This window comes from Equus caballus, chromosome 9 (genome assembly GCF_041296265.1).
Source record: "Equus caballus isolate H_3958 breed thoroughbred chromosome 9, TB-T2T, whole genome shotgun sequence".
NCBI classification, from domain to species: domain Eukaryota; kingdom Metazoa; phylum Chordata; class Mammalia; order Perissodactyla; family Equidae; genus Equus; species Equus caballus.
In genome coordinates this window covers 78,467,155-78,478,495 of record NC_091692.1, presented here as the reverse complement: position 1 = coordinate 78,478,495, position 11,341 = coordinate 78,467,155, and the positions used below count along the sequence as shown (strand labels likewise).

At 41.9% G+C, this 11,341-nt stretch overlaps 1 protein-coding gene across 3 annotated transcripts in view; it reads right to left on the bottom strand.

The window, feature by feature from the left end:
* Positions 1-318: 318 nt before the first annotated feature.
* COL14A1 (collagen type XIV alpha 1 chain) overlaps positions 319-11,341 on the bottom strand; it is a 216,380-nt gene continuing 205,357 nt past the window's right edge. Inside the window, exons 46-48 of one of the 3 annotated variants that reach the window (XM_005613198.4) lie at positions 4,715-4,792; positions 2,863-3,018; positions 319-2,026 (exon numbers count right to left, since the gene is read on the bottom strand). In XM_005613198.4, the coding sequence (XP_005613255.2) occupies positions 1,995-2,026; positions 2,863-3,018; positions 4,715-4,792 (266 nt within the window). In that variant the 3' untranslated portion in view covers positions 319-1,994. 3 annotated transcript variants of the gene reach the window in all.

Below are 11,341 nucleotides of genomic sequence, written 5' to 3'. Positions count from 1 at the left end.
CAGAAGATAGATGGGCTCCTCAGTCAACCACTGGCAAACAGTTATTTAGCACCAGTCTTGTATTTTCTCTGCCATTGCTGTCTGGGGGGTGATAAGTGAATGATAAAATTCTACCAGCCTTTTAGGCCCACCTCAACTGCTTCTTCTCTTAGGCTTCCTACTACGCTCAGAATGAATGAATGAATGAGCTCCTGAATGAATGAAAGCTTGAATGCCTGTCTAAAGGAAGGCAATTGTTGTTTTTCTGGTTAAAACTCAGCTAAGACTACAAAAGTTTAAGGTGATGTTTAGAAATGTGCTAAAAAGAATCCACGTATCTTGTTTTAAACTTTTATTTGCTCACAAAAGAGAATGGAAATAGGTTTGTAAAAACTTATCTGCACGTACAAAGTGATCCATGTAGACAAGGAGGGCGAGCCTTGGAATACTGCTAGATAAATCATTCATCGAGATTGGATCTCTTTGCATCAGAACCGGTGAAAAGTCATTTTTTAACATGTTGAAAACCACTGAAAAACTAAATCCATTTTTAAAGTCACCAAATTCAGAAAAGTTATATTCTAACACATATTCTTGGATTCTGGTCAAAGTAGTTAAGAAGGGATCTCAGAATTGAACAGATCAATTAAACAAGAGGTAGTTTCTCCAATAATGTCCCTTTTTCTCTTCAGCAATGCTATAGGGGATAGGGATAAATGGCATAATCTTTGAATCTTTTTAAATTCCTGCTCTGCTAGGACCTCAGGTCCCTCGAATACAATCATACCTGTCTCGTTATATTTTGGGTCTTGAGATCATTTAACACAGAAAAGATTCCAGAGTTCAAATTTTTTGCCAATTTCTCTTTGAGCACTCTTCTCCGGAAAAACAAATAATCTGGCATGCCATTAAAATAACAGAGAGAAATCAATGCTATGGGGTCATAGATTAAGGGGATTTTTAAAAAATATAATTTTTTGTTAATAATAACGGCAATGTTAAGAATATCCAAGGAGGAGATTTAGGTCGAGGAAACAGACCCCCCAAAGGTAGCATACAAACCACATAATGACATTCTTCTTGAATAAGTTTCCCTAAGAGTTTTTGCGGTAGATCTTCAAATTTCTCCTGAGGCTGTCAGATCCCAGAGCCCCATAGTTCCAAGGCTTCCAGCTCGTCTTGGACAGGGGTGAATTCCGGCTGATCGGGATGAGGAGCTAGAGAGGAAGAGTGGGGGTGGGGACTTGATGGGACCCAGGCATCATATATTGATATTCTCTCCTTATGTGGTCCATGGAGACATGGATTTGGTCATGAAACGACAGAGATATCCTGCTTGGGTGGAAAGCAGTAGCAACCTTTACCCACCACGCCGCTTGCACCCTCCCCACGAGGTTTCAGATGGTTAGTAAAAGAAAAAAGTGATAGATACATCACAGAAATTGTTAGGAAACTAGAATCACAGGCAACTGCTTAAATATTATGTGTTTTATTTACAAAAGGAGCCCTGAAAATTCAGCAGAATTATGAAAGAAAAAATAAATTTTAAAAACCCATCTCATGTTAGAAGTCCATCACCAGGGGACAGTCCAGGGGGGAGGTGATCACAGGACGAATGGAGAGGACGGTGGTCAGGCAGAAAGATGCCCATCAATTGTGTGGGGACAGGAAAGAGGAGAAGGCACATTTAAGTAACTATTACTGAGCCTTCACATAGGGAAGTTGGGGATAAATTCTTGGTCCACAATCATATACATATATCCGGGTTGTTGCAGAGCAGTCGGTTTCTATTACAATTGACGCATGTGATTTGGTTAAGTTCCAGTACTATCATTGTATGTGTTTGGAGCAAGGAGGGCAAGAGATGTGACAGTGGGCAGGTAGGGAAGCAGGTGAGGCAGGGAAGCAAAGTGCCCATTGTTAGGGGCAGAGGCTGAGTGGTGGGGTGAACAGGACAGTTCTGTATCCATAGCCAATTGCCCAGGCCAATGTAATCAGAGTGGAGGAGTACCACTTCAGTGCTGGTAGTCATTGTAAGGGATCAGATCTTAATAAGAGACAGAGAGATTTGAGAGAACAGGGAGGGAAGAGATGAACAGAGAAAAACACATCAGCAAAACGTTGACCAGTTCCTCTGGCAAATAAGGTTAAATTTCTCCTAAAGCAGAAAATCTGAATTCTTTGACTAATAAGCTCATTTCCCCAAAGGAGTCTCTGAACCTCTCTCTTGATGCTTCCAAGAGTGACTATGTCAGAAGATGTTCCGTTGCACAACCCGCCAGCATGCAGAGGGCAGATGTTTTTAGGGAACATAATCTTTTCAGAATCTCAGTCTAGGAGTTAGTAATGAGGCAAGAACAGCATAACCACTTTTGTTTCTTCTTAAAATTATCCTTGATCACCTAAAATGCATGTGGTGGACAGGATATCACCCAAAAGAATCAAGAGGACCCTCTTAATTATGGAGGAAGTTCTAAGTCTGAGGTTTCCCCAAAATAAGAGTAAAATTTTATAGGACATCATGGCCACACCACAGCAGTAACACAGAATTGGAGGACCAAAAGAATGTTCAATCATGTCCCTCAATGACCAAATATGAGGTCAGAGGCCAAATCCGTGTGGATTGTCATTTGGAAGCAAGGAAGACTTACATGTGCTGTTATTTTGAATTTCCTCTTAAGGTTTTTAAAGGGGTAGCCTCTAGAGTAATTTGCACTTTATAGAAGATGCCTCGGGAAAATTTAAGGTAGTAAGGAGTTCACCCTCTGCTTCCCTCCCATAATCAGTCTACTTTTCATTATGGTACTAACCATATGGTCTACTCACCATTATGGTGCTAACCACAGTAAAACTGAGCAAAGCCCACAAGAGGCTGGCACTTACCTCCCACCCCGTAGGCAGAACATGAAGAGGGGTCGCAGTATCCAGGCTGGCCGGAAGGACCTTGTGGTCCAGGTACTCCCAGGTGACCTGGAGGGCCCCTTGGTCCAGGAGAGCCAGGGGGCCCAGGGCTTCCTGGCCGACTCTCCCCTGAAGGTCCTAAGAAGTATCCACAAATAAAAACAAGTTGGTCTTTTACCACCACAGGATGGGTTTTGAGACCACCAAGAAGTAAACTAACTCTCATGATAAGCCACTTTACATATCTTGACAATTAGGGTCATCTGCCTCGGTCTATTCATTGAGTTCTTATTCCCAAACTAGATTCTCTGGACAGAGGATCATACTATAATCACACATTATCCTGGAGGTCAATGCTTTTAATTAGCTCAGGAAACTGGAAAGCAAAATGTATTCTGTTCCATCACCTCTTGGATATTAAAGGGAAAGGAGCATACCACTGTCAACCTTGTTTTCTTTATGGAGCTTCTGTTTCCCAGTGCAGTTCTTATGAATCCAATGTACAGGTGTGTGCACACACACACACATATGTGTGCACACACACAGGAACACACTCAGTCTCAATCGCATAACCTATACTGGTTTATGACCTCAGGTAATTGAAATAAATAAGTCTGAATCTGAAAGAAATCATCCCAGCGGATAAAAATGAAAAGTCTGAAACCCAATATACTAATGAAAAATTTCTTTCGGCTAGCTTATATCAGTTGAGAATTTAGATTGAGTGAAAATGGGAGGAGGATTAAACTTTTTGTGAATTTAAGAAGTGTGTCAGGCTGGGTTTTTTCAGTTGGTGTGTTTGCTTTTAGGCCTGGAACCCAAGAGTGTTTAAAAGTCATTCTTCAACTAGACATGAAATTCTTCAACTAGAACTGAAATGAAAATTAGGAACAAGTATCACCTTATTTTGAAAAGTGTTGTGGCTCTCGATACATTCAGTTCCATTCAAGCAATATTCACCAACCATCCATTCTATGTAACACATCATGCTAGATCAGTTCCTCATACAACCTCTAATAACAGGAATATTTACACCAAAGTGAATCTAATCACATTAGGAATCTCTCCTAGAAAAAGCATTTTCCAAAATCATTATTGGGTCGGACAGAAAAATCTGTAAAGCATTTGATTCAACATAGCTAAGACTGGGATTATAAATACACAATAAGATTGAAAACTTACACAATGCTAATAACGTGTCTGAACATCTGAAGACCATTCTAAAAGCACACAGCAATGTACACAGAACTCAAAATTTATGCAAAACTCATTCAGGAAGACTACCATGGTGGCAAAAGCTATTAGTGGTCATGAAATATTCATGTGTTCCTCTAGATTTCAAGCTTCCCTTGCAAAGATTAGTTGGGACTCTGTGATTAGTTCCAGCCAGTGAAGTGGGATTGAAAGTGACATATGTCATTCTGCATTTAAGAAGTTGAGAGCTGATGTGTCTCTGTTATCTTTCTCCGGGAGGTCTTTTGTTCCAAAATGGGGAGAGCCACTGGATTCACATCAAACTTTGTGTGAGTGTGAAATAAACCTTTGTTGTATCAAAACACTAAGCATTTGGGATTGATTTGTTTCAACAGCACAGCCTAGCCTACCCTAACTCATGCAACTAATAAGATCCCAGAATATACTGTAACTTTTAGGGCTTGTATATTGGGAGGATTTTTACTAACAAATTGGCCTTTCAAGAAAATGAATGAGAAATACAGTCATTCTAGTTAGATACAAGGAGGTCATACGGCCATTGTCCTTAACTGTGATATCCAGTGAATATAAAGATTTAGGATTTTCACCTCGCACTTTCCTATTAGGTAGGAAGATTTACCTGCTGGCCCAGGGGGGCCTCTTGGACCTTGGGTTCCAATGCCTGGATTTCCTTTTTCTCCCTTGACACCAGTTAGACCTGTTTTAAAAAAAAAAAAAAAAAGGAAGAAGAAAGAAAAGAAAAAGTTCTCCTTAACATGAAATCTGGGTAGTTCCATTTTTCCGCGTTTCAAGAGGACCTCTCTGATGAAGACAGTGATGTGGGCGCCTTTGGGTTATGGTTACCATGGGACTTTCAAGTTATACTCTGATACCGGTGATTTACGCGCAATCATATACAGAGGGCTGGTTCTGTGTCTGAGCATGTCGTCTGTATTTGTAAGACTGCAAGTCTATCTTCCTCCTTCCTACTGAAGTGGTTCAGCCTGCCAGGAACTGGCCTGTGTCTGCACGCACCAGGCCATTCAACGTATGCAGTTGGCACTCCACAAGTAACACAATAGAAGTCACAAGTGAACACATCTAACATTTTCCTTTTGGTCCACCCTGTAATGTATCTGCAAAAGGCATGAATTATAATTAGGCAACAAAGTTCTGAAGAGCGTGAGTTTCCATTAAAAACTTGGAAGCTTCAGGAAAGTCTGTGTTTGATTTGGCTGATTCAGCCCCATAAAAATCTAAACGTATTCATGTTTCTTTTCCACTGAGCAGACTTCTTATTCCAAATAATTTACAGTGCTATTAACAAACTATACATTTTCACAGGCAGAAAACAGAGAAACACATACTCTTGACACCTCATCATCCCAACAGTTTCTATCACAAGATCACTGGACAGGTGAGAGTACTATATTGAGGCCCAACCAGTCCAAGAGGGAGTTGCATCAGACTGGGGTCTGGGTTACCCTGGCTCACATCACAGAAGGTCTCTGGTGTCTGTTTTTCATATGCAACAATGCTTTGAAACAGCAGAATGCAGAACTGCATCTCTACATCATTATACTTATAAAGGAATTATGTGTGAATTCGCAAAGCCTAGAAGGAAATATCAATTAATGAAAATAACCAATTTGATAAGTGGCAGGCATGCAAGTGATTTAAAATGTTTAAAATAACAAATAACCTTTTTCCCCCTTACTAAATGCAACACATATTCACTGTAGACAAAGGAGAAGACACAACAGGCAAGGACTCCAGCCCTTGAAAATAATCACTTTTAACATCTTGGTTTATAACTTCCAGCAAAAAAGGTATTCATGTAGCATTTGCTCTGGGAATAGTCAGCAAAAAAACAGGACTGATGAGCAACTAACAGTTTTTTCCACACTGTGCATATAATCACATCACTGACTGTGATTGTCCCTGGGTTTGAAGCTTTGGTGTCTGCTGTGCTGCTTGTGACCAGCTCTTGAGGGCAAGGTATACCTGACATCTTTAAACAAGTCTTTTCTTGTTAGTGGTCCTCCAGGCTGGTCCATCCACTGCTTACACTTCCCCAACCCACATGGCCTGGGTGGTGTTTTCTGAGCTCACCAAAGACCAGTACCACAGGGAGAGGGCAGGGCACCAACCACCAAGCTCATGACCTCCCGTTCGGGCCAGACTCTTCTCTTAGGAACTAAGAAGGAAGAGAGTGATTGCTCAAAAGTAAAACTACAATCTCATCTGAGTTTGAAATGCACGCAACTTTACGGACTAGTCAACATTTAACGCTCAATTGCTAATCAAGTTGTTCAGACAGAAAACCACCCTGGGTACATCTATGGGGTATTATCCAATTACCTACTATTTTAGCTAATTGAGTAACAATTGAGTGAATACTTTTTAGCTGGGAGGTGCTCCCTCATTTGCAAACATTGTGCCCTAATGTGCATCTGGGAATTTAGCAGAAACTGCCTCTTCTGTTAGAATTGGAGTCATTTTTCCCACAGGGAACCGCGAATTTTTAAAGAATTAGAACACAATAAAATACACTGATGACTAATCCAGGCTGCTCATAATTAACTTGATGGTGATTCAGAGGCCTCCCATGACCTTACGGTACTCAAGGATCAACATTAACAGCTTGGTTTCTCAGTGCTTCTCTACAAGCGGAAGATGTAGGAGATTAGGCTGAATAGGACATCCAGGAAAGCATTCTGGGGAATAACCCCCGATAAGAGTTTCCTGACTCATCCTTTGCTTATTCATAAAGAATGCAAAAGGTGGAGAAGATTAGAGAGTCGAAAGTCTGGTTGTTTCAATTTTCTAGTTACGTAAAGAAAAACAAGTGGCATTTGATATTGTCTGTAAAACAACTCAAAGAAAGAGAGCAAGAAAATATTCCAGCCCCTCAAGATGCCTCAGAAAAAAAAAGAAAAATTCTAAGGATATAATTATGTATTAACAGAGAATTTCAGAATTTATTATCCTTGAAGTTATGATATGTTCCCACCACATGTAGGTTAGTATATTAATAGTTGCCCGTGTGCTCACTTATGGTTCTCAGAAGGAATATGTGTGTCCATGACAACTGAACTTGGTTATAAGGCTTTTTTTGGAATGAAAAAACCATGTTAAAAATCCATATTTAAGGACCGAAGATGAGGACTGAAATTAAAGGCTAAGCTTAGAGACCTCGGATCTCTAAAAGTAGATCTGGACATACTTTTGATAAGCCTTGTAGACCCTGATTAAAAGGAGGGAGGTTATATGTCCCAAAATGTCAGCCTGTGACTGTCCATGAGGTGACAGAGGGCAACGGAGTCCGGGCAGTCATTCTTTATAAACAAAATGGAGTCATGGCCCATAATAAGGGCTTCCTTCAGATATCTCTTTTGTGAGAACCCAAGGTGCATCTGCTTGGTGCTAAGATGGGGTTACCAGAGCTAAGGGCCAGAATCCTTTCCATAAAGGCATCGCACAGGATAGTCCCTTCTTCTGGAACACCCTTCTCACCTTCACGGTCTCCATAAATACTCCTCATTCTTTAACACTCAACTCAAAGCTTCTCTACAACCATATTAGGCAGAAACACAATGGCTTCAAGAGGGCAAGATTATCTATATTATTCATATGGTGCCTTGCACATGTACAAAACTAACAAATATTTATTGAGTAAACAAATGAATGAGTGAATTCTTTGCTTCCATATTATCTGTGTCTCCTTTGGCACTTATCCCATTGCATCACTTGTTCTCATGTTTGTCTAGCCTGGAACTGTGAACCCTGTTGACTGCAGGGATCATGGCTTATTTATTGCTCTAATGTCAGATCCAAGCAGAGTTGCGCACATAGTATGTGGCCCAGTAAATTCTGGAAGACTAACTGAATGATTGAATGTCTACACCAACATGCAGCGAACTGTTAAAAGCCAGCATGACCCTCAAAGGATCAAAATCAAAATTCCTTAGGCTGGAGCTTCTCTTTTACCTTTACACACTGCTTTTTCTAACAAGTTCCTCATGTGGCAATATCAACTACTAGTGCCTTTTAGAGATAAAATGTAACTGAAACCAATTAAGTTTAAGTTTCTGCCATTTTTCTTCATGAGCATATAAATTAAGATCTAACCAAAAGTATGATTTAGGCAAGATTAAAATATCCTTAGTTTCCTGTGGAGTTACCAAAAATATTTAGGATAATCAGAGAGAAGTCTCTTCTATTATTCAGTCTTTTTTTTCTTTCTTTTTCAAAAAGATTTTAATAGACTTTACTTTTTCAGAGGAGTTTTAGGTTCACTGTAACATTGGGTGGAAAGTACTGAGATTTCCCATATACCCTTTGCCCCTACTCATGCACAGTCTCCTCCATTATCAACATCCCCCATTAGCGTGTTACATTTGTCATATTCATTCTTTCTTGAGAATCTCCTGAGAAACCATCTCAGGGCTATCTGATTCTCCTTTACCACTAACCTAACTCTGACCCTCTAATATTTCCCTTTACTGGTCTACTAAGAGAGAGACTTGTTTGTTTTAGCTCTTCATTGTATTACCAGTGCCAGGCACATATTAGACACTCAAGAAATTTCTGTCAAACAAATGGATGGATGAATGAATGAAATACAAAGTCTGATCGCAGACACTGACAAACCATAAATGTGTTTGGCTAGTGTATCAGCTATGCTTACAAATCACCCCACTAGGTTTTGAATGCTAAATGCTTTACATGTATAAACTCATTTAGTCTTCACGTGAAGCGAGAGGGCGGGCACTACTGTGAACTAAAAGAGGGCTGTGATACAGAGAGCTTAAGTCACATGTCCTTAGCCAGTAAGTAACAGAGCCAAGATTTCAAGCCAGGCAGGTTGGTACCAAAGCCTGTACGCTTACCCACTGCACTTCCCGACTCTCCGCCACAAGCCGGACCTGCAAGCAGCATCTCCTGTCTGGTTTGCTGTTGTCCTGGCTTCCTGAACTGCCTGCCAAATCAGTCTGCACATTTTCTCCAGTCCCACACCCAGAAATCAGCCCTGTGGTTCTCACATTTCGTCAGCTTACTTCCCTTGGTTTGCACACTTGCCCTCTGCTCTCAGCAAGACTTGAGGGTTGATTTTAAGAGGATTTATCCTGCTCGCACTGACTACAGGGTCTGGCCCTTAGTTACTGCTTTCCTATTTTCTTTGGCCTGTTGGCCTCTGAGTAGGGAGATTTTACTCATTTCTATGCCTCCCTGACCACACGAAGCACTCCAGGCTGGAGTCTCATGCTGCGCCATGGAGCACAGCCACTTCCTCTGGATCCCAGACATTCTGAGCAACTCCCAGGATTTATGCCCAGGCAGATGTGCAAGGCCTGGGTAATGCTTTCATCGTAATTCCACCAAAAAGTCACAGAAACTGTGAGACAAGTCTTCAGCTGTGTTATATTGCCTGTTACCTGGGAAATGCTGGCAATAAATTGCAAGGATAGTCTGTTTTTCACTCAATGGGTGTTTGAATGCCTACTGGGTGCCAGGTACTGGACCAGGTACTTGTACCAAGCTACAAGATGGCAGATTAACTGGACTCAATTCAATAAGTATTTTATGCATTTTTCCAGGCTCTGCTCTTTCTACATGTTTGGACTGTAGGATTAGTACCAGCATGTGGAGCTCCATGTTTTGTGCTAAGGTGGCCAAGACTGGAAAATACACGATTGTTTTAAATGGAAACAAACACTGCAAACCATTGCTAAGAGTCCCTCTTCCTATTCTTCTCTTCATAAAACAACTGGCCATCTAGTATATGCCTCTATAATTCAGGTCTCAGCCAGGAGAAGATAAAGCACTCTAGATCTTTCAGGCAGAGGGAATTTAATACAGGGACTTGGTTCATGTCCCTATATACAAAGGGCTACACAGAAGGACTGAGAAGCCAAATAAAGATGCTGAGTTAACCCATAAATTAGCAACAGCAGGAAGCCACTATTCCCCTTAGGAGTGCAAAACAATGGGAAGAAATGGTGTGACTGGAGCCCAGCGCCTAGGACCTTCTGGTAGGATCTAGAACCAGAGTGAGCGATTGTCCAGGAAGCAGGAGCAACACAGGGGTTGTAGCCACAGCTGAAGTCACAGAGAAGGCAGGGGTGGGAGTAAGGGGAGAAATAGCCTGACTTTCCCATCTTCAGACCCTCCAGTCCTCCTCAGTGTCTCCCACTGGCTGAACCTGCCCAGGAGCAGAGAGCACCGGAGCCTGGAAACACAGCGAGGCATGGCTAAAGGAGGGAGAAGGGCAAACTGAAAGCAAATCGCCTAGCCCAGCCCCAACATCAGGCACTGAGAATTCAAAATCAAAAGCACCCTTCCTGCCTGTAGCAGGTCACCACGTAGTAGGGAAAACAGACAAACGAGTAGCTATATTGCAGTGTGAGAACACCTACAACATAATACGAGAGCACAGAATCGAGGTATCTGTGGCAGACCGCAGAAGGCTTCCGACACAGCTGACTGTTCAAGTTAAGTCTTGAAGAGCAGGTATCAGCGCTTAACTACCACCAGATGGAAGCGCATGCGCAAAGACTCGCTGGTGAGCCAGAGAGAGAGAACAGCGCCTGCGTGGGGAACCAGAAGCGGTTTGTTTGGCTTTGGCAGCGGCAGTGGGTAATGGAATAAGAGGCCGTCTAGGCCAGGTCATGACAAGCTTTGTGTATCAGGCTAAGGATTTGTATATGGTCCCTCAGGTGCATAGAACTCCTTCAATACCCTTTACCTAGTTTTTTGTTTGTAACTTCATACTCTTTCTTAAAGAAGAACTCAAAACTGTTTAAACTTCAGGCCCCACAAAACCTGGATGTACCCCTGCTGGGTGCTACAAAGCAGTACATAGTTAAGGTGGAGTGGAATCCTGCAGAGCTCAACTCCACCAATAAACCCTGTGCTGATTCCACAGAAAAGCCAGAAGAAAGTGTGTTGAATCGTTAGGTGGGGCTACCCAGTGGTCAAAGGAATTCACTAACCAGATCAAGATCAAGACAACAGGATATTTTGCACTTCAGGTTTTCCCATCAGAAACATGTTAATATAGGCAGGAGGTCCTTTGGTCTTTTGACTACAGACATCTGAATCGACACACTTCCATTTGGGCAGTGAGGGGGAGGAAGGAAGTGCAGCAAGGAGGAAGGAGGTGAAGGAAGGAAAATGGAAGTTGTAAAGGGAGAAGGGAGGAGACGGCAAGGAAGATGATGAAGTGCACAGCTCATCAATGTCCACCGACCCTGTGTGGCTGTTT